The 20,624-nt window shown below is 63.0% G+C and overlaps 3 protein-coding genes and 1 long non-coding RNA gene across 4 annotated transcripts; 1 reads left to right on the top strand and 3 right to left on the bottom strand.

The window, feature by feature from the left end:
* Nucleotides 1-112: 112 nt before the first annotated feature.
* On the bottom strand, nucleotides 113-4,283 carry LOC102557891 (cofilin-1). Its single transcript, XM_059718546.1, has 4 exons — nucleotides 4,086-4,283; nucleotides 2,458-2,759; nucleotides 1,369-1,445; nucleotides 113-1,055 (listed from the first exon to the last, which is right to left on the bottom strand). Exons 1-4 carry the CDS (start codon nucleotides 4,266-4,268, stop codon nucleotides 943-945), a joined length of 675 nt encoding a protein of 224 aa, XP_059574529.1. The 5' UTR covers nucleotides 4,269-4,283; the 3' UTR covers nucleotides 113-942.
* Nucleotides 4,284-6,066: 1,783 nt separating this feature from the next.
* B4GAT1 (beta-1,4-glucuronyltransferase 1) lies at nucleotides 6,067-8,854 on the bottom strand. Its single transcript, XM_019492610.2, has 2 exons — nucleotides 7,143-8,854; nucleotides 6,067-6,709 (listed from the first exon to the last, which is right to left on the bottom strand). Exons 1-2 carry the CDS (start codon nucleotides 8,184-8,186, stop codon nucleotides 6,518-6,520), a joined length of 1,236 nt encoding a protein of 411 aa, XP_019348155.2. The 5' UTR covers nucleotides 8,187-8,854; the 3' UTR covers nucleotides 6,067-6,517.
* LOC109283737 (uncharacterized) lies at nucleotides 8,853-10,837 on the top strand. The gene is made up of 2 exons (XR_002091004.2): nucleotides 8,853-9,101; nucleotides 10,040-10,837. It is a non-coding gene; the product is annotated as an uncharacterized LOC109283737 (long non-coding RNA).
* Nucleotides 10,838-13,123: 2,286 nt separating this feature from the next.
* Nucleotides 13,124-20,251, bottom strand: NPAS4 (neuronal PAS domain protein 4). Its single transcript, XM_059719040.1, has 9 exons — nucleotides 20,048-20,251; nucleotides 18,813-18,964; nucleotides 18,543-18,645; nucleotides 17,934-18,195; nucleotides 17,326-17,435; nucleotides 16,752-16,890; nucleotides 16,481-16,541; nucleotides 15,553-16,231; nucleotides 13,124-15,199 (listed from the first exon to the last, which is right to left on the bottom strand). The coding sequence occupies exons 1-9, from the start codon at nucleotides 20,220-20,222 to the stop codon at nucleotides 15,171-15,173; spliced, it is 1,710 nt and encodes a 569-aa protein (XP_059575023.1). The 5' UTR covers nucleotides 20,223-20,251; the 3' UTR covers nucleotides 13,124-15,170.
* Nucleotides 20,252-20,624: the final 373 nt, after the last annotated feature.

The raw sequence follows: 20,624 nt of genomic DNA, 5'->3' as shown, positions 1-20,624 counted from the left end.
TCCCCCCTGGACACCCGGGGTCTCCTCCCCCCTCCATGCACCCAGCCCCGTGTTTATACCCCTCCAGGTGCATACCACCCCCCCCATCCCCTCCAAGAAGCACACGGGCCGGTAGCAGTACAGGGGTTTATTAGGGCACAGGGGGAGCCAAGGGGGCCACGTTCCCCCTCCCCCAGCAGGGGACAGGCAGGAAGCCACGACACCACCGACGCTTGGCAGTGGGGGGCAGGGATAAAATCCTTCCAAAAAACCATTAAAAAAGGGGATTCACACACACCAGAAACAGCAACTTTGGAGGGGGCGGGGGTGCTAGACAATGGGGGGGGGCGGGGCGCCTAGGACCAGCCCGGACTCCTGGGGGCTCTAGCTGAGCAGGGGAGGGAGGAGCTGGTCCCTGGAGTGCAGGGGGGGGGGGGGGGGGGAAAACACTCCCCTGCACTAGGGGAAGGGGTCCCTGTTGTGGGGAGGGGGGGGGGGGGGGCACAGCTCTGTCAGGCTGGGACAGGGAGGCAGGACCCCTCCCCCCAGAGCCTAGGACAGAGTAGCCTGGACCCAATTCAGTCCCAGGCTGTAATGGGGGCTTGGGGGCAGAAGTACCCCTATCCCCTGGCTGGAACTACTCCACCCTAGGCTGCAGGGGGAGGGGAGTAAGTTAGGGTGGGAAAAGGGGCTGGAAGGGGGCTAGGATAGGCAGGACTGCTGGGTTCACCAGCTTGGGGGGGGGGGAGGAATGTGAAGTAGACAGAGCTGAGGGCTGGTCCCTTGACACTAGAGTAGCTGGGAGGAAACCCCACCTGGGACAGATAGGGGGAAGGGGGGGCACTTGAGGGGTTTGGCAAAGGCCCCGCCCCTGCAGAGAGAGACTGGGAGTCGGACACAGCAGGAGCAGCCCTTCCCCCCAGCGGGAAGGGCCAGACTGGTGGTGGGGCAGGGCATGGGGGCTCACACAGGCTTCCCCTCCAAGCTGACGACAGAGCTGCCCCCCAACTTCTCGGCCAGCGTGCACCGGTCCTTCACCTCCTCGAAGGAGTTGGCCTGCAGCTCGTGCTTGATGCCTGCGTAGGAGGTGAGGGGGAAAACGGGGAAGTGAGGGAGCCCAGGTATCCAGGCTCCTCATGCTCCCTGGCACCACTCCCCTGTTAGATCTGGGGGGAAAAGAACCCGGCATCTGGGCTGCCAGTGCCCCTGCTCTCACCCCCCAGCCCTCCCTCCCCACCCCTCTCAACCCCCACTCCTCTCCCAGAGGACCCAGGCATGCACACCCCCCACAAAGAACCCAGGTGTCTAGGCTCCCAGTCCCCTTGCTCCAACCAGCTCTACCCCCCACCCCAAGACTACCTGCCCCTCCCCCCACTCCCTCCAACTCACCTGTCAGCTTCTTCTTGATGGCATCCTTGGAGCTGGCATAGATCATTTTGCTCTTCAAGGGGGCACACTCAGGAGCCCTGCCACAAAGGAGAGGGGGGGGAAAAAAAAGAGGGGTCACACCAGCCTGGACACTTGGGTTCCCTCCCCAAATACCTGCTGGGTCCCCCAGGGATGAGACCTACAGCCCCTCCCCCCCCCCAATCCCATCCCAGGAAGCCCCTTTAAACCACCCCCCTACCCTGGCACTGGGGGTGTGGCTAGTTGTGCAAGACTATGTCCCTCACCTGATGGAAGGGGTAGGACCCCAAGGAATGGGTGGGGCCTGCAGGTTACACTGGGGGCCACTTGGAGACAGTGCACCAGGGGCAAGAGGGGCCTTACATGGTGGAATAGACCCAGCGCACCCCTCCGAAAGTAGCTGGCAGAGGAATCTCAGGGGTACCAGGGCTGGACAGGCCAGGGCTACATGGGGCACTTCTAGGTGGCCCCTACCAAGAGATGAGGGGGCTGAGGGCCCCCCCCCCCTCAGTGTGGGGGGCAGACAATAAACAGGTCTTCTGTGTGGGGGAGGGGGCATGGTTTAGGTGGGGTGTCACCTCCCTTGATGAAGGCCAAGCTCTCCCAGCTCCTGGGCAGGGGAGCTGTGATGGTTAAGGGGGGGGGGCCTGGAAATCTCACCCCTAAACATAACCAAGGTCTCCTCCTAGCTGTGGAAACCAGGCTTTAGGAGGTGGGGGGGCATGGGGACCCAGCTCAGCAGAAGATGAAGCCTAGGCCATCCTCCTTGCTGGGGCAGGAGACTTATAGGGGACAGCATGGTCACCCCAAAAGATGAAGACCAAGCCCTCCACATTGTGGCCAGCTGGCCTGGGGGGTTATGTCAGGCTGTAGAGGGCTATAGGGATGCTGGGGGTGGGGGACACCCTCTCATCAGGTCCTCCACGCTGTGGTGTTTTGGTTGGGATGAAGACATTGAAGACTAGGTCTTGGTCTGGCTGTGGGGGCTGCTGTAGGGGCTGTGGGGCCCCCCAGAAGATGACAACAAAGCTTATAGGGGCCCACAGGAAGTCCCCAGGAGCATCATCTCACCAGAAGATGAAGACCAGGTCCTCCTTCTTGGTCTCACGGGTCTCGTAGGTGGCATCGTAGAGAGCATAGCGGCAGTCACGCTCAGGCAGCAGGGCCACGAAGGCAGCATAGGGGTCGGGGACTGCGTCGCCCACAAGCACCTCTTTGCCAGGCTCCAGCACGATGGCGCGCTGGTCCTCGCTCAGGCAGAAGAGCACAGCCTTCTTGCGCTGGCTCAGCTCGGCCGGCCCCGGTGATGCTTTGCGCACCTTCATCTCATTGAACACCTTGATCACCCCATCCGACACTGCCACACCGGATGCCTGGGGGGTGGGGATGCACATGAGTCAGAGGGTGCAGGGCCCCCCCCGCTCACACTGCCACACCTGGCACCCTGGGGGCAACGGGAAACCACCCCACCATCTGACATCACTATACCCAATGCCTGGAGCACTGGCATCCACCCCCTGGGTACCACACTGTCATGTCTGACACCTGGGGTGGGGGCACAGGGACCCCTCCCCCCACATCTGATAGAACAGGCCTAATTCCTGGGGGTGGGACAAGGGGTGCATGCTCCCCCAGCCAACCCCAGTTCAGGGGGTGCACTGGAAATCTCCCCTAGGGGGCAGAGGGTAAGAGGAAGGTCCCTTCCAGCCCTCAGTACCAGGCCGGACCCTTGGGGGGTGCCCTCTGCCCCTATGGCTCTGCCTGCATTTGGCCACGCCCCCCCAGTAGAGCAGAGCAATATGGGGAGGGGGCAGGGACCTGCTCCAGTAGCTTAGGTGGGGGGGGGGGCAGGATGTGGGGAACACGTCCCCCCACCCCAAGGGCACATGGGGCAATGCCGACGCCACATTTTGAGCAAGGAGGAAGTGGAAGCCTGCACCGGAAACCCGGGCACATGGCCCTGCCCCTAGCACAGACCCCCCTGCCCCAGCACTGCTCTCTTCCACCTGCACCCTGCCCAACCTTCCTCCTCCCAGTACCTGCCGCCAGGACTAGCCCCTGACCCCTCCCAGCTCTGCTCCTCCCTCCCCAAAAGGCAGCTGATGCCCCCCCATGGCCCTATTCACAAGCCAGTGAACACCCAAGCTTCATGATCTGACCCCACATGGGTGGGGGGGGGGGAAAGGAAAGCAGGTGCTGCTGTAGCTGAGGACACCCCCCTGCCCCCTCCCAGGAGTCTGGCCCCACCCCCACAGGGTGCCCCAAGATGTGGGGTACACCTGGGCACAGCCCCCACATGGGGGAGGGGGGGGGATCAGCATGGGGGGCACTAACATGGCAGCAGGGCCCAGCACTCCCACAGAGGTATCCAGCAGCCCCCAGCCCCATCACTGGGCGGCGTGGAAGGGAGCCTGCCCCCACCCCCCAAAGGGGAGCTGGTCCCCACAGCTAGAGGGGAGAAGGGGCTGAAGCCCCCGACAAGCTATACCCTGCATGGGGTGGGGGGCAGGAGGTTGGGGTACCCCACTACCCTATGGGGGCCCCTGTATGGCCCTGCCAGACCCACAGGGAAGGGGGACCAGAAGTGACCCCCTGCTGAAGGCGCCACCAGGAAAAGGCACCGGAAATGCCCCCCGACAGACGCCCCCGAGGGAGGAAGGGACCGGAAGCGGCCCCCAAGGCGCCGCGCGGGCTCTCACCATGATGAGAACGCAGCTACTGTTACCGCTATCACCGTCGAGTGCCTCACTCCGCCGCCGCTTCCGCTTTATATGGGAGAGTGGCACTTCCGGTGGGGCACGCTGGGAAAGCGAGTCCTCCACCTCCCTGCCCGCAATGCGCATACACACGGACCCCAGAAACGTCCGGTTTGCAATACGCATGCGTCGGCTTGGAGCTGGGCATGCGTAAACCGTTCCTGGTTCGACCTACGCATGCGCTCTCGCGAGCTTTTGTAGCTGCCGGACGCGGAGCACTCCGGGACTTGTAGGGCCTGCTGCGCAACATCCTGGGAACTGTGGTTCCGGCGAAGCTACTGGGCAAGATGGCGGGCTTGGATGGGTGGGGCGCCGCGCATCCTGGGGGATGTAGTTCCAGCCGTACAAGCCGTTCCAGGCTTAGCCTGGACGCCTGAGTCCAAAGGATGCTAAGTGAGACGGCCCGAGCGCCTGGCTTCTCTCCTTTCTGTTCTGGGGAGGCCAGACTCAGGGGTTCCTCGTGCTGGCCCCGCCCCCCTGCACCTTAATGCCCTAATAAGGCACGGAGGCCGCGAGGGGGCGGTGCTTGGCAGGGGGCGGTGCTCGCAGCCTTATATGGGCAGGTCCATAGATGGGGGAGGGGCTGCCTTACGCATGCGCGGGGGGGACGGAGTCGTGCTGCACCTGCTGTGGGCGTCTCCGTGTCCTCCACCCTGAAGAGCTGTTTCTTCCCGGCATCTAAATCCCCTTCTTCAATGGTTTTGAAGGGTCAGCAGCTCCCCTTGCTCGTCCCGCACCGCTGCAGGGAACCCAGGCGTCCCGGCTCCCAGCCCCCATCCCACCTCTTGCTCTAACCACTAGCCATCACTTTATGTACGACTGCATATTTGCAGGAATGGTACAGTCCAACCCATGCTCTGAGTCAACCCCCCCCTAACATGGTCTGTCCCACTCCCCCCAGTGTCTCTAAGGAAATGTACCATTGGCCCCTGCCAACAGGGGATGCAATCCTCTCCCCCCCACCCCCCATTCCCAATGGGTGCACTTTGGAGGGTCCGTGCATTCCCTCCAGGTGCAATCAATGGTTTGGCCCATTCCTTCAGTGGATTTTCAAAACCAGGCAATATTAGCACCCACCATGGGTTAGCCTAGATGCCATTTTGTGACCCCCCACATTGGAATGGTCTCACCCAACCCTCATATGCATCAGTGGGGATGGGACCAAGCAGCAGATGGGGGGGTGGCCCTCTCTCCCCCCGTTTCCAGGGCAGTAGTGGTGCAGCCCAGGTCCCTATGATGATTGTGACTTCACTAGGGCTCCTAACTGTTGTTGCCATGGCCCCTGCTCCTGACATCACTGCCCTCATAGGTACTGTTACCATGGCACCCAGCCCCTCTGTTGCCATGGCACCTGAACATGGCATCCCCACTGTACCCATGATGTCACCCTGTTGCCTCAATAGCAACATCACCATGGCACCCACTCCCATCACTGCCGTGGCATCCAGGTTCAATGTTGCCATGGCAACCCATCGCGCCTATAGCATGGCAGCTGCTTGTGCTGTTGCCATGGCATTAGCTGCATTGTTGCCCTGATGCCAAGCCATGACGTCACCATGACACCACCTCCCATTGTCATGACACCTAGCTTTAGCATTGCCAGGGCACCTGCTTTGCCCTGTCACCATGGCAACTGGACTGTAGCGCTACCCTGGCTCCAGGGCACCAAGACATCACCAAGTAGCTATGACATCAGGCTGCCATAGCAACAAGGTCTCCCAACTTGTTACTCACTACCCAAAACCCTCATGGCATGGACACGGCGACAGGCCTGCTGGCTTGCCAGTCTAGCTGCCATGGCACTCAGCTGTGACATCAGCAAGGTACCCAGAGCTGTGTTGCCATGGAGACACATAGCCCCTCCCCCAGCAACACCCCAGGAGCTGCCTTGCTCCCAGGAAGGACCCACACATGAGGCAAAGGGTGGCCCGGCCCCCTTTATTGTTCCAGGGCAGGGGAAACTGAGGCACAGACAAAACCCAGGCATCCTTATCCTTCAGCACTGCCATGGGGGAGGGGGAGAGAACAGCTGGGTCATACCATCCATCAGCAGGAGGGGGGGAAACTACATTTGGGTCAGTCCACCCATCAGTTCCAGCAGGGGGGAGCCAGGCTGGGTTGTTCCATCCGTCCCAGCAGGGAGGGAAACCCAGTTGGATTATACCATCTGTCAACATCCATGGGGAGTGGGGGGGTGTCCAGGCTGGGTCAAACCCATGAGCCCTGGCAGGGGGTAGCCACACCATCCCTCAGGAGCAGTGGAGAGAGCCAGGCCTGGGCTATACCATCCATCAGGAGTGCCAGGGGCAGCCCAGGCTGGGTCATACCATCTGTCAGAAGTGGTGGGGGGATCCTGGGTTGGGCCACACCATTCATCAACAGCGACGGGGGGAGCCGGGGTACTTGGCCTTCAGGTCCTGCTTGAATTGGCGGAAGAGCTCCCGGTTGCGGCGGTTCTCTGCGTCCTTCTGGGGGTGGAAGTCGCTGGGCAGCTTGAAGCCCTTGTGCACCACGAAGGCCTCGTTCAGCACCCAGAACTCGTAGCCGGCCACGTGCAGCTCGCAGGCCTGCGGGGAGATGCAGGGAGTGGAGCCAGGGGCTGGGAATGACAACCCGTGACTGCCTCTGGGTTTGGTTACAACATGCAGTTGGCTCTGGGTGGGGAGGCACTAGGAGCTGGGTATAACAGGCTGCAGCCTGCCCTGGGGTGGGCACTGGGTATAATGGGCTGGGGCAGCTCTAGGGTGGATACAACATGCAGCTGGCTCTGGGGGACACCAGGGGCCTGGGTGTAACAGGCTGCAACCAGCTTTGGGTAGGAGCTGGGGCTTGTTATAATAGGCTGCAGTGTGCTCTGGGCTAAGTATAACCTGCAGCTGGTGCCAGGGGCTGGCTATAACAGCCTATGGCCAACTCTGGGCTGGGCACAACATGCAGCTGGTTCTGGGGGGTGGCGGGGGCTGGATACACCCTACTCCTGGCTCAGGGGTGGGCACCCACCTGGCTGATGCGGTTGAATCCGTACTGCCGAAACCTCTCGTCGAAGGTGGGTGCAGCAGCTGGCCCCAGGTAGAAGGGCTCCCAGGGGTCCCTCCAGGCGACTGTGTAAGTGACACTCAGGGTGCCCGCTGGCGGCAGCCCCAGCCAACGCGGGTAGTCGGTGGGCGCCTGGCAGCGTGGGCACAGCTCCGCATAGAAACCCCGCGCCTCCCCAGCCTGGTACATGGCCAGCAGCTCCTGCTTGGTGCCAGGTGGCCGCAGACCCTCCTGGATCTCGAAGGCTGGGAGCACGAAAACCCCGGTGGGGCCTGGGATGCCCCCGGGGGCACCCAGCAGAGCCAGGAAGGCTGGGCGCAGCCCGCGGCTGGGCACCATGTCGATGTCCAGCACTAGGGCATAGCCACCAGCTGCTGCCCCCCGCGCCACGTTGCGGAGGAGGTTGTTGGGGTAGGAGGCGTTGGGCAGCGCATAGTTGGTCTCGCCTCTCCCGGCTGCTGCCAGCTTGGCGTGGACCTCGGCGCAGCTGCGCAGCCGGGCGAACTCCCCCGGGTCAGGCAGATCTGGCAGGGCGGCCAGGTGGCCGGCGGGGCAGACAAGGTGGGCGTGGAGCTGCAGGTGGGGGCAGCGGGTGCCCAGCGCATACAGCAGCAGCCCGGCCTGGCGAACGGCACTGGGCGTGGGGGCGAAGACAGCCAGGGACATGGGGCCCCCCCAGCGGGCTGCCAGCCCCCGCAGGTGCCCCAGCTGCCCCAGACTGGCGTGGGTGGCCAGCAACACCGCTGGGAGTGCTGCCTCGTTGCCCCCCTCCCCAGGGCCCAGCAGGTCCCGGTAGACCCGGTACTGTCCTGAGGCATCCAGCTGCCCCCCCCCCGCCAGCGCCTCCTTGAGGTGGTGCTGTGGTGGGGGGCGGTGGCGGTGGGGGGAGGGGGGCGGCGGGGGGCCGGGAAGCCCCCCCAGCAGGGCTAGGTAGAGGAGCTGGAGGAGGGCCAGAATCCCCAGTGCCCCCAGCAAGGCCCCTGGGGGGCAGCACCTGCGCCCTGGCATCCTGGGGGGGTTAGAAGGAGGGCATGGGGGAGTGGGGGTAGCTATAGGTGGGCAAGGTGGGTGGGAGGGGTCAGAAGTAGCTCTAGGGAATGCAGGGAGGTGGGGCAACTGCAGGGGGGCACGGTGGGGTAGAGGCAGCTATAAAGGGTGCAAGGAGCATAAGGGGGACAGGGAGCAACAGGGGGCGCTTGGGGGGGCAGAAGAAGCGATAGGGAGCATGGGGGTGGAGGTATGGGGGGGCGAGGCAGCTAGAAGGGGGCACAGGTCGAGGGAAAAAAGGGGGAGGGGGGCAGCCGGGGGTTGGCAGAGGCAGCTACATGGGAGCACAGGGGACGGGGGCTATAGGAGGGGCAAGGAGCAGGGGGAGTGCGGGGACCGAGAGGGTAAAGGGGGCAGGCTAGGGGGCCAGGAGCCGGGGGCACGAGCAGCTGCGTGCGGGTGGGCTCGGAGGGAAGGGGCAGGGCGAGGTGGGGAGGCAACAGGCTGCGGTGAAGGGGGCGGGGAGCCCGGAGTCGTGGGCTCCCTGGGAGGGGGCTGGGGGTGGGGGTGAGGGTGCAGGGGGCGGGGCCTGGGGACGGGGCGGGGCCGGGGTGGATCTCACGTGCGGGTCCTGAGCCCGGTCCCTGCAGGCTCCAGCCCAGCGGCCGCCAGACGCAGCCCCGCCCCCTCCCGGGAGGCCCCGCCCCTTCACCGCCAGGCCCCGCCCAGCGCGCCCCCTGCCGGCGCGGAGGAGCCGCAGCGCTGCAGCACCGCGCGCACTGCGCAGGCGCGGTCCTATGTGGCGCGGGGAGAGCCCGGCCGCCCGGCTTGCGCCCCTTTCCCTACGGGGAGAGGCGGGGTGCGGGCTCGCAGCCCCGACTCCGCTCCCGGAGACCCCGGGCGTCCGAGGCAAGCCCACCCCAGGCCCCCGCCAAGGTGAGGCTGGGGGACCGGAAAGGGTGGAGACGGGTTTTGGGTAAAAATAACCCCCCTTAATGGTTTAAAAAAAAAAAGTAAAAACCCTAAAAAAAATTAGTAGGATCCTCGCAAGCTACAGCGTGAGGTGTGTAAGTGTGTGTGTTTGCGTCCCAGACAGCTGGGTTCTGTTCGTGTGTGTCCACACGCGTGTGTGTGTGTGCGCGCCCTTGCCCTACCCATGCACACCTCTCTACATCTACCACATCAGTATACACCTCTCTACAACCCCCGGGCACACACGAGTGTGTATCAATGTACGCAGCACGCCACTCGATGTGTACGTGTGGGACATATATACATGTAAAGCACGCGCACACACACACACGCACCCCCCCCGTATGCAGAAGCACGCAGGCAGGCCCGCACACTTGCGTCACCACCCCAGTTACCCAATCAGGCCTCTCCCCAGCTGGGTCCCGATTTAACCGGGTGCCCCCATCCCTGGCACCCAATCAGCTCCTTCCGCTGCGGCCCCCGCAGCCAATAGGCTCCCGCGCTGCATCTGCCCTTATATGGGGGGAGCCGCTCGCTGTTGCCTGGCAACCCGGCGGCGTGTGCCTGCGTGTTTGGTGCGTGAGCGCGGGCGCGCGTGTCCCGGCCCTAAATATAGCCGCGGCCGGTGCGGGGGCGCCAGAAATAGCCCGGTTATATTTAGCGGCGGGGCCGCGTCGGCCGCTTCAGCTCCTTTTTTGGGGATAAAACACAAGAAAACGGGAAAAAAAGGGAGCGGGGGTGGGTGTCAGCATCCTTGTCATCATCACCGCCCGTCAAGAGCCAGACCTGGCCGGCCCCAGCCTCGGTGCCATTAATTAAACATGTCTCGTTAATGAGGATCCATCACCACCATCATTAACAAAGTCATCACCTTCCTCATCGCCCTCCTTCTTCTTCCTTAGCTCGTTATCTCGTCATCATCGTCACTGCGATCATTCATGGCGATCTGTCATCGTCGTCGTCATCGTTGGATCTCTCCTCATCGTCGTTAAGATCCATCATCCAGGTCCGTCATCATCATCATCACTACTTAGATCTATCCTCAATGTCCTCCTCCTCCTCCTCCTCCCCATTTACAGTATACATCAATATTAAGTAGGATTAATCATTAATACAAATGAAGATCTATCATCAATATAAATCATCATCATCAGTATAAGTCAACATTATTACACAGGATCTAGCATGATCAAAACCGATCTATCATCATCATCAATATAAATCGACAATAAGAGCTATCAATCATCATTATTAAATAACATCTATCAGCATCATCTTTCAGATCCATCATCATGACCATCATCATTAATATTAACCAAGATCTATCGTCTTCATCGATATAAATCATCACCATCACCAGGATCCATCATTATCATTAATGAAAACCCATCATCAACGTTAGTAGTAACCCAGATCCATCATCGTCATCGATATAAATTATCATCATCAAAACTTTCTATCATTGTCATTAATGAAGACCTCGTCTTAAAATGAAGTTTACATCAGGATCGTCAATGTAAACCGTCCACACCCTTATTAAGGACGCTCATCATCATTTACAAGAGAGATCATCATTAAATGAGTGCTATCGTCATGATTATTCATGAAGATCTAGCATTGAGAGAGGGTTTATCGCTCTTATTAATATCGTCATTCTGGTTCTTACTATTTATACTATATTAAAATGAGTATGCAGATGAGTCTATTGTCTATGCAGTGATTGGCAGGAAGGGGGAAGCATGGGCCCGGACGACCGGTCAAGGTTAATGAAGGATTTGGAGGGGGTAGTGGGGGGAATGGGTGCCCCCCCATGCCTGGGGAATAGGGAAAGGGGCGGGGCTAGGTTCCCCCACGCTTAGAGGGGGTGTGGCTAGCCCCTCACTCCCCACGGGCCACGATCCCACCCTGGCCGCACTCGGGGGTGGCTGGTCCTTGGTCCTGGGATGGGCGTGCCGGGGGGAGGGGCGAGCAGAGGCCGAGGGGGGCGGACCCGGACACTGGAGGGCACTGTCACTTCAGACTTCCCGCCAAGGGACGGGGTGAGGGCGGGGCCTGAACTGCCCTCCGATCAGACGGGCACCCTGCCACAGCATCCACCAATCAGAAAGGTGCCTCGTACACACCCACCACATTGCCCCTCCCCTCTGCGTATCTCTTCCAATCAGGGGCAGGGATCCCTACCCCACCGTCGCATCACCCTGCCCCCTGGGTGCCTCATCCAATCAGGAGTGCTTTCTCTCTGCCCCCCCCCCCTTCGCCCTGACTCTCTGGTCCCTTCCTCCAATCAGAAGGGGCCATTGCCCCGCCCTCCTTTGCAGGTGCAAGGAGAGCTGGGTGGGGACCGCCCAGTCCACCCCCCGGGAGGGCGTGGCCAGGAAGACCCCTCCCCCATTCGGGCCCCTCCCCAGGCATGGCGGGCACAGAGGCCGGACCCGTGGGCTCTCGGGGAGAGACGTGGGGGCTGGGCCCGTGGGTGACAGCGGGGTCCCCGCTCTCCGGACCCGTGGGGTCTCTGGGAAAGCAGTGGGGGCTGGAGGGTTAAAGCAGGGGGGTGCTGGGAGCCCAGACGCTGGGTTCTCCCCGGTGCTGGGAGGTGTTGCTTCTGCACCCCAAAACCTAGCCGCCCAGCCCCGGTTGGACCACGCCTGCCTCCATTAGTGCTCCCTGCTTCCCTCTCCCAGTTCCCGCCCCCACTAGAGGCAGCTTGGGGGTCTGGCCACCCCCTCCCCACACCAAGTTCCCAGCCCCAAGGGCTGAACCCTCAGGCCTCCTCAACCCTGCTGCCTCAGTTGTACCCTGGGAGGGTCTATACAGCACCCAGCACCCCCGATCCCAGGCTAGTGGGTCTGTACAACCCCTGTGCCCCCCAATCCCAGCCTGGGGGGTCTGGACAGCACCTGGCACCCCTGATCCCAGCCTGAAGGGTCTATATAGCACCTGGCACCCCTGATCCCAGTCCTGGGGGGTCTGTACAGCACCTGGCATCCCCTGATCCCAGCCTGAAGGGTCTGTATAGCACCTGGCACCCCCCGATCCCAGTCCTGGGGGGTCTGTAGAGCACCTGGCACCCCCTGATCCCAGCCTGAAGGGTCTGTATAGCACCTGGTGCCCCCCAATCCCAGTCTTGGGGGGGCTGTACAGCACCTGGTGCCCCCTGATCATAGCCTGAAGGGTCTATATAGCACCTGGCACCCCCCAATCCCAGTCCTGGGGGTCTGTACAGCACCTGGCACCCCCTGGTCCCAGCCTGAAGGGTCTGTATAGCACCTGGCACCCCCCGATCCCAGTCCTGGGGGGTCTGTACAGCACCTGGCACCCCCTGATCCCAGCCTGAAGGGTCTGTATAGCACCTGGCACCTCCTGATCCCAGTCCTGGGGGGTCTGTACAGCACCTGGCACCCCTGATCCCAGCCTGAAGGGTCTGTATAGCACCTGGCACCCCCCAATCCCAGTCCTGGGGGTCTGTACAGCACCTGGCACCCCCTGGTCCCAGCCTGAAGGGTCTATATACCACCTGGCACCCCCACCCCCCGATCCCAGTCCTGGGAGGTCTGTACAGCACCTAGCACCCCCTGATCTCACCCTGGGGGGATCTGTACAGTGCCTAGTGCCCCCTGATCCCAGCCTGGGGGATCTGTACAGCACCCAGCACCCTGTGATCCCAGCCTGGAGGGTCTGTATAGCACCTCGCACCCCCGATCTTACCCTGGGGGAGTCTGTGTACAGTGCATAGTGCCCCCTGATCCCAGCCTGGGGGGATCTGTACAACACCCAGCACCCCCTGATCACAGCCTAGAGGGTCTGTATAGCACCCGGCAGCCCCTGATGTCAGCCTGGGGGGTCTGTACAGCACCCAGAGCCCCCTGATCCCAGTCTGGAGGGTGCCCCCCTTCATCCACCCCCCAACTCCCTCCCCACCTTTCCCCCACCCCAAAAGAACCGAGTCTCCCATGGCTCCGTGCTCAGCATCTGGTTTATTCCGGCGCAGGGCCGTGTCACAGGCAGCACACGCACACGAACACGCCACGGGCCCTCCCCCAGCCCTACACGCGTGGCCATGCACTGCCAGCGGGGGGAGGCGGGAATCCGTGCGTTGTATTTGATTTTGTTCATTGCCTTTTTTGGTCTATTTTTTTTCCCCTTAAAAAAAGGAAACTCGTTACCCATGATCCCTTGCGACGCGTTACATATGTACAATCCGGCCTCCGCGCGAGAGGGGGCCGGGGCGAGGACTGAATCCTGATACTTGGTCGTAGAGAACTCTACGAGTAGACAACCGACGTCTGGGGGGACGTCACTGTTGGGGAGTGGGGCGGGGGGCTGGGTGGGAGGGGGCCAGAAATCATGTTCCCTTAAAGAAAAAAGGACTATACAGGTCTATTTATAGCTATGAACAGGTGGAGAATTGGGGGGCTCCGGCCCCGCCAGCAGGGGGCGCTAGGAGGCAGCGGGGGTATTGGGGGGCCTTCTAAGCTCTTTCTGGGGTGCAGGGGGGCAGTTTCAGGGGGTGTTGATAGTCACAGAGGGGGATTTTGGGAGCCGGGAGAGAGAGAGAGACAGAGAGACAGAGGGAGAATGTGGCTGGATACAGGAGAGGGGACTCTATTAGCCTGGTTGCAAAAGGGGGACCCCCAGATATACTATAAGGGGGACCCCAATATACAGCCCTGTGGCCATAGAGTGACCCTCTATTTTAGCCCAAGCCAATAGAGTGGACCCCAATATCTGGGCCACAGTGGGAACCCCGATTTACAGCTGAGGTTACCCCCCCAGGCTTCAAGCCTTCATCCACAGAGGGGACCCCAATATCCAGTCCAGGCTCAGCAGACCCCAAAAGCAATATTGCTCCCCCTCATTCAACCGCATAAGGCAGCACCTCAGTTTTCAAGGCAGGGCCCCCCAATACCCTAATGACCCCCCCCTCACAGGAGGTGGCTCGTTAGCAGAGCAGCTCAGCCATCCAAACCACGTCTTGCTAACGAAGCCATTATGGGAGGGATCATTTAGAGCAACTTTGGGGGGTCCCGTGAGACTCGGGGCTCCCAGCATGTGGCAACACGCATGCGCGTGCGTGTGTGTGTGTGTGCAGAGGTCTCTCGCTCTCTCTCCTGGTTCATGGGATTGTCAAGGCCGGAGGGGTGCAGCCATGGTGAAGTTGAGGCCTGGTCGGGCTGGGGGGTGCAGGAGGGGAAAGGGGGGGCACTCTCCCCAATTTGGGGGGTGTCCCCTCCTCAGCCTCCTATCCCCAGCCCCATGACCAAAATCTACTTCAGGTTTCAACCTAGTCTGCCTACCACAGCAGGCCTCAGGCTTCAGCCTAGTCCCAGTCTTTTGGCAACTGGGGTTAGTGGGGGGAGGGGGGGTGCCCTGCCCAATTTGGGGGGCACCCACTCTTCAGCTTCCTGCCCCAGCCGTTGGCCAAATTCCACCATAGGTGTCATCCTGTGTGCTAGGCCCCAGGCTTTGGCCTACTCCAAGTCTACTTGGCCATCATGGCAATGGGGCCTCCTGCCTTGACAGTCCAGTGGGAGCATTGTCTGGGCCCCCAAAGGGGGGCGCGGGGGGTGGGAGGAATGGGGGGGGGGCCTCTGGGGCTGGCGCGGCTCTGCCAAAAACCCAGAGCCAGCGCCGCCGAGAATAACCCAAACAGCCATGGGCGCTTACTGCCGTAGGTTAGATACCACCTACTCGTGCCGTATTCGGGGGGCCGGGGTGGGAAGGGGCCTCCGACGCCAGGCCGGACCCCCGGGGAGGGGATGGGGGTATTTAATTACAGCAACTCGTTACGAGTGATACAGGTCCATGTAGATATCCACGTACATTAGCACTTCCCAGAGCCCGGGCGGCTCCTTGGGCTGGTCCATCATGTTGTCTTGGCCGGGCCACGCGCCGTCCAGTGCGGGGTGTGGGGGAGTCGGAGAACCCAGGCGTCCGGGTGCTGTCTCCGTGCCGGCTGGCAGGCGGGGGAGGAGAGGGGGTTCCTCGAAATATGACAATATGCCATACTGGGTGAAGTTAAGTCACAGACTTATTTCAGAACGTGGGGTCACTCTCGCTTCCATCTGTGGGGGGCACAGAAAAGGAGGGAAGGGGGTTAGGAGGAGTGAGGGGGGTCCCTGCAGGCAGCCCAACCCTCCCCCCATGAACACAGAGGGAAACTGAGGCAGGGGCAGAACCCAGGTGTCCAGAGACTTGACTTGATCGGCCCCTGCTCTCACCCCCCACCAGCCCCACTCCCCTCCCAGAGCTGGGACCATCTCCTCCCGGAGGACCCAGGTGTCTGGGCTCCGAGGCCTCACTCTTCCCAAGCAGGCCGTGTTTCCTGACTCGGGGGGCAGTCTGCGGGTCCGAGGAATGGGCCAGTGCCATGGCTGGGGGGGTGGGGGGGGGGGAGGGGGGGCACCCAAGCCCTCACCTGGGTGGAAGGTGTCACTCGGGCGTCCATGGAGTTGATGCAACTCACCCGCCCCATCACGGGGGCGGCTCGAGGCACCTGCCTCGAAGGCGGTTTCGTAGGATGCCAGGTCGTCCAGGAGGTGCCGCTCGGCAGGGGACAGGCCCCCAGGGCCAGGGGGTGCAGGCGGCGAGGCAGCGGCAGGAAGGGGCAGCAGGCCGGGGGAGACCCCCCCCCAAGCTCCAGCTTCCACCAGCAGCGCGTCCAGGAGCTCCTCCACACTGGCTGTGTCTTCCAGCAGCGCGGCATCCTCAGGGTCTGGTAGCAAATCCAGCCCAGGCCAAGCTTTGTCCAGGGCTAGGGGCCAGAGGCAGGGCCCCCGCTTGCCCGGCGAGGCCTCGGGTGTGAGCAGCCCAGCAGGGACGTCCACGTAGAGGGGTCCAGTGATGCGGGGCAGTGTCATCACTGTGCAGTCTCCGCTGCCCGGGCTGTCGGGGGTGGGCGGCAGCTTCTCGTAGGGTAGGCCGCAGCCCTCTGGCACTGGCTCCGGTGTGGTCCCCGGCACAGACTCTTGGGTCCCAAACAGGAAGGCGCCACCAGGGTGGGGGTGGGGGGTGTAGGGTGGGGTGCAGGCCAGCTCCTTGGGGGGCGCAGGAGGGGGTGGCGGTGGTGGAGGATCGTAGAAGAGGTAAGCAAAGTCCTTGGGGGGTGCAGGGGGTGGGGGAGGCGGTGGGGGGCAGGGAGGCAGCGGTGGCAGCTGTAGATGCTGCTGGTGGCGGCTGCTGCCCGCTCCTCCGGGGGTGAAGTCCAGGCTGCCAAAGTCGAAGGCTGAAGGAGCAGCAGGAGGGCTGAAGATGGGTGCAGGGGGGCTGCTCATGGGCCCCTCGGGGAAGGCTGGAGCTGAAGTAAGAGCTGGAGCCAGAGATGGAGCTGGAGTTGGAGCCGGGGCCAAGCCCCCATGAGGGTCTTCCAGAGCCAGCTGCTGGCGCAGACACCAGGCCTCTGGCTCGCTGGTGGGGAGAGAGAGGCAGAGAGGTCAGGCCTGGATGCCAGGTTCCCTGTTCCACCCACCCCAGATGCCTGGGTTTCATGCTGTGCCTGCCCCGGACACCTGGGTTCTGTGCGTAGCCCACCCCCGTCCCACCCCTGACCTTCCTACTTGCATCCCCGTCACCTGTTGCCACCCCTCCCCAGATGCCAGGTTTCCACGTGGCCCTCACCTGATGACATAGTTGTGGCAGGAGACGTGGCGGTCGGGGCCATCCGGCCGGGCCAGGATGTAGACCCAGACCCAGCGCAGCGCATCTCGGCTCTGCAGCCTCAGTACCAGCTCTACGGGACCGTCTCCAGCATCGCCCACTGCAGGGGACAGGGGCTGTCAGCCTGGACACCTGGGTTCCATCCCACTTTTGGGGGCAACTGGGAGGGGCTGTGGGCCTGGTTGTCTGGCATCCCTCCCAACAATGGAAGGGACTGGAGGATTGGACTGTGAGCCTGGATGCCTGGGTTCTCCCCAGGTCTGGGACAGGAGAGAGGGCTGGGAGCCCAGACCCCTGGGTCCTCTTTAGCTTTGGGAGGGCTTGAGGGCTGAGGGTGACAGCAGGCAGGCTAGAAGCCTGGATGCCTGGATTCTCCCCCTGCTCTGGAAAGGGTTGGGGGTTTAAAGCAGGGGGTGGGGATAAGAGTCCGGATGCCTGGGTTTGCCCTGGGCCCAGAGTGGGTTGGGGGGTTCCAGTGGTGGGGATGAGGATGGGGATGGGACAGGGATGTCCCAGACAGGGGGTCTGTACTTACGCAGGCGGCAGTGCTGGGTGGCTGCGTGGCCAAGGTCCTCAGGGTGCAGCAGCCCGTACCATGAGCGCCCCACGAGCTCAGCCCGCTCAAAGCCCAGATGGAACAGCACACTGTGGAGGGGAAGAGAGCATGTGAGCCCAGCCCAGATGCACTGGAAGGGGCATGGGAACTGCGGGGCAGAGCAGGGGGCCTGGGAGCCGGGACACTTGGGTTCTCTCCAGCTCTGGAAGGGGAGTTAGGTGCACATGGTGATCTGGGAGCCCCGACACCTAGTTTCTCCCAGGGCTGTGGATGTGGATTAGATCAGGGATGTAGGAGCCCAGATGCATAGTTTCTTTCCCAGCCAGAGAAGGAGGGTTATTATGTGGGTGGCTGAGACCCTGGACACCTGGTTTTCTTCTCAGCTCTGGGACAGGGACTGGGATCCCAGAATCCCGGGTTTTCTTTCTGCTCTGGAAGGGGCTGGAAGATTAGAGGAGGGGATCTGGGAGCCCAGATGATTGGGGTCCCTCCCACTTGGGGGGGTGAAGAGGGGGCAGGCAGTGGGTTGGAGAAAGAGGTTTGGGAGCCTGGAAGCCTGGGTTCCCTCCCTCTTAGTGGCCCCTCACCTGTCAGAGGCATCCAGCAGAGCCATGTTCTTGGCATGGCGGGTCTCGAAGGCAGCTGGAAGCAGGCCAGCAGGGCCAGGGCTGGGACCAGGGCGTGGTGCAGGCTCCAGGGGGGCAGCGAAGGCTGTGATCACAGGGTTGGAGGCCCAGTAAGGCCCCGGCAGGGGTGGGTGGAAGCGGCCGCGCAGAAGCACCAGCTTGTTGCCTGCGCCCTGGCGCCGTGCTGCCTTTGCTGTGGTGAACCGGCACCGGAACAGGCGCTCTGCAGGGTAGGGGAGGAAGTGGGTGTGAGACATGGGCCCAGGGCCACAGCCCCCTCCCTTCCCCCATCTCTCTATCCATCCACCTGTCTACTCCTCTATCTGTCTCCATCCGTCCATTCACACGCTCCTTTATGCCTCTGTCCATTCTTCCATCTGTTCATCTATTGGGCTATCCATCCATCTATCAGTCTATCTAGCCATCCATTGCTCCCTCCGCCTGTTCCTCCATGCAATCATTTCTCCCTCTATCTCTCTCTCTCTCTACCGATACCTCCACCCACACACACATTCCTCCCCACCTCCCTCCACTTCCCAGTCCCAGCCCCACACCCACCCCTGCCCTCACCTGTGTCAGGGGGTGATGGCAATGCCAGCTGGTTCCTCATCACGAAGTGGTCGGCTGGGTCCAGGATGTCATAGATGCTGTCGCCCTGGGCAACCAGGTCCACCTGGGAAGAGGAGTGGGGCTCCATGAGCGCACAGTGCTGTACAACCCTCTTGCTGTCTCCCCATTGCCTCACATCCCTTCCCTAGCCCCTGATGTCCCGCCTCTGCCCCTTGAGCCCCGCCCCCTGTGCCCAATGCCCCGCCCCTGACCCCAGGCCCAGCCCCTTACCATGGAGTGCCCCAGGTGCTCGGCCACGTTCTCGGAGATGTAGAGCAGTTTGCCCTCAGCCGTGAATGCCAGCAGGAATCCGGGCAGTGCCCGCACCAGCTCCTCCAGCTCCGGTGCTGACAGCAGGGCCTCGGGCGCACCGGGGGGAGCACCTGTGTGCGCGGAGGGAGAAGGATGGGGGACAGGTCAGGACCCGGAGTGACTCCCAGCTTCAGGGCTACGTTCAGAGCCAGAGTTCCCTCAGCCTCTATTCTGTCCCTGACATCTCCTATCCATTTCCAGCACTTCCCGACCAGCCCCTCCAGACCGATCCTAGTCTCCCAGCCCCTTTCCAACTCCCACGCTTCGCTACTCGGCCTCCCTCAGCCCCCGACCGGCCCGATGCCCCTACAGTCCCGCCCCTTCAGCACCGCGGGCAGCGCCGGGCCCGGGCAGCCCGGCCGCCGGTGCCCCCAGCCCCTGCTCGGGCAGCGCCGGGCTTCCGGCTGCTTCCAGCACCAGGGACAGCGCCAGACACCGGTTCCCTGCGCTCTGGGACTCGGGCAGCGCCCAGTTCCCCCAGTCCCTGCCTGGTCTCCCCCAGCCTCTGCCCAGTTCCCCCAGCTCCCTGCCTGGTGCCCCCACCCCTGGCTGGACAGCACCGGGCTTCCCTCTGCCTTCAGCACCGCGGGCAGCGTCTGAACCTGGCTCCCCCCGGCCCGTTCCCGTCTCCCCCCAGCGCCCTCCCCGTCTCCTGCCCGGTCCTCCCGGCCCCTTGCTTCAGCCTTCAGGAGCAACGGGCAGCGCCTGAACCCGGCTCCCCGCAGTCCCTCAGGTCCTTGCCAGTCCCGCCAGCTCCCTGTCTGGTCTCGTCCAGCCCCTCCTCATCGCACAGCTCCCTGCCCGCTCTCCACCAGCCCGTGCCCAGTCTTCCCAGTTCCTATGCCGACAGCCCCGAGCTGGTCTCTGCCCTCAGCTCCAGGGGCAGCGCCTGAAACAGCTCCCTACAGCGTCTCCCCAGCCTTCTCCCAGTCTCTCCAGCCCCTATCGGGTCCCCTCCAGCCCCTACCCGGACAGCGCCCGGCTAGCTCCCGCTTCAGCACCGCGGACAGCGTCTGAGCCCGGCTCCCCGCAGCACCTTGCCCTGTCTCCCCAACCCTCCCCAGTCCTCCCAGCTCCTTCTCGGCTGTCCCCACAGCCCTTCCCAGTCGCTCCAGCCCCTTCCCGGCTGCCCCGGTACACCCCGCGGTACCCACCTTGGGCGAAGAAGACACCCTTGCGGGTGTAGATGCAGGCGAGGGACATGACGTGCAGGTAGGAGAGGCGCAGCTTGTCAGCCTCGGCCACGGGCAGCAGGTCCTTGAGGGCGCGGATCTCGGCGTTGATCTGGTCCCGCCGCGCCTTGGAGGCGCCCTTGGTGGAGCGGTACATGGTGGCGCCGGCCCCGCCGTGCCCAGCCGCCCCGCGCCTGCCTTATATCCCCCGTGTCGGGGCGGGGCGGCCAGCCGCGGTGGGGGGGGCACCCGCGTCATGGGTGACGTAGGGGGAGGAGGGGGGACGGGGGGACTGGGGAGCGGGGGAGGAGGCAGGAGCGCACCGCCGAATATGGAAAAGATGTGGAGGGGGCGGGGCCCAGAGAGGCTCCGCCCACCTCCCCCAAGCAGCAGTCCCCCCAGTTTTTGTATGGAGCCTCCCCCCCCAGGCATCTCTGCACCCCCATTGCTCTCTGCACCCCCACCCCCTCTACCTCAGACCCCCCAACCCCCATCCCAGCCCCCTGCCCCATCTACCCATTCCAGACCCCCACCCCAGACCCCCGACCTGCCACTGCCC

Source organism: Alligator mississippiensis, chromosome 15 (genome assembly GCF_030867095.1).
Source record: "Alligator mississippiensis isolate rAllMis1 chromosome 15, rAllMis1, whole genome shotgun sequence".
NCBI lineage: Eukaryota > Metazoa > Chordata > Crocodylia > Alligatoridae > Alligator > Alligator mississippiensis.
The sequence above is the reverse complement of the archived record's forward strand: the minus strand, read 5'-3'. Positions and strand labels throughout refer to the sequence as shown.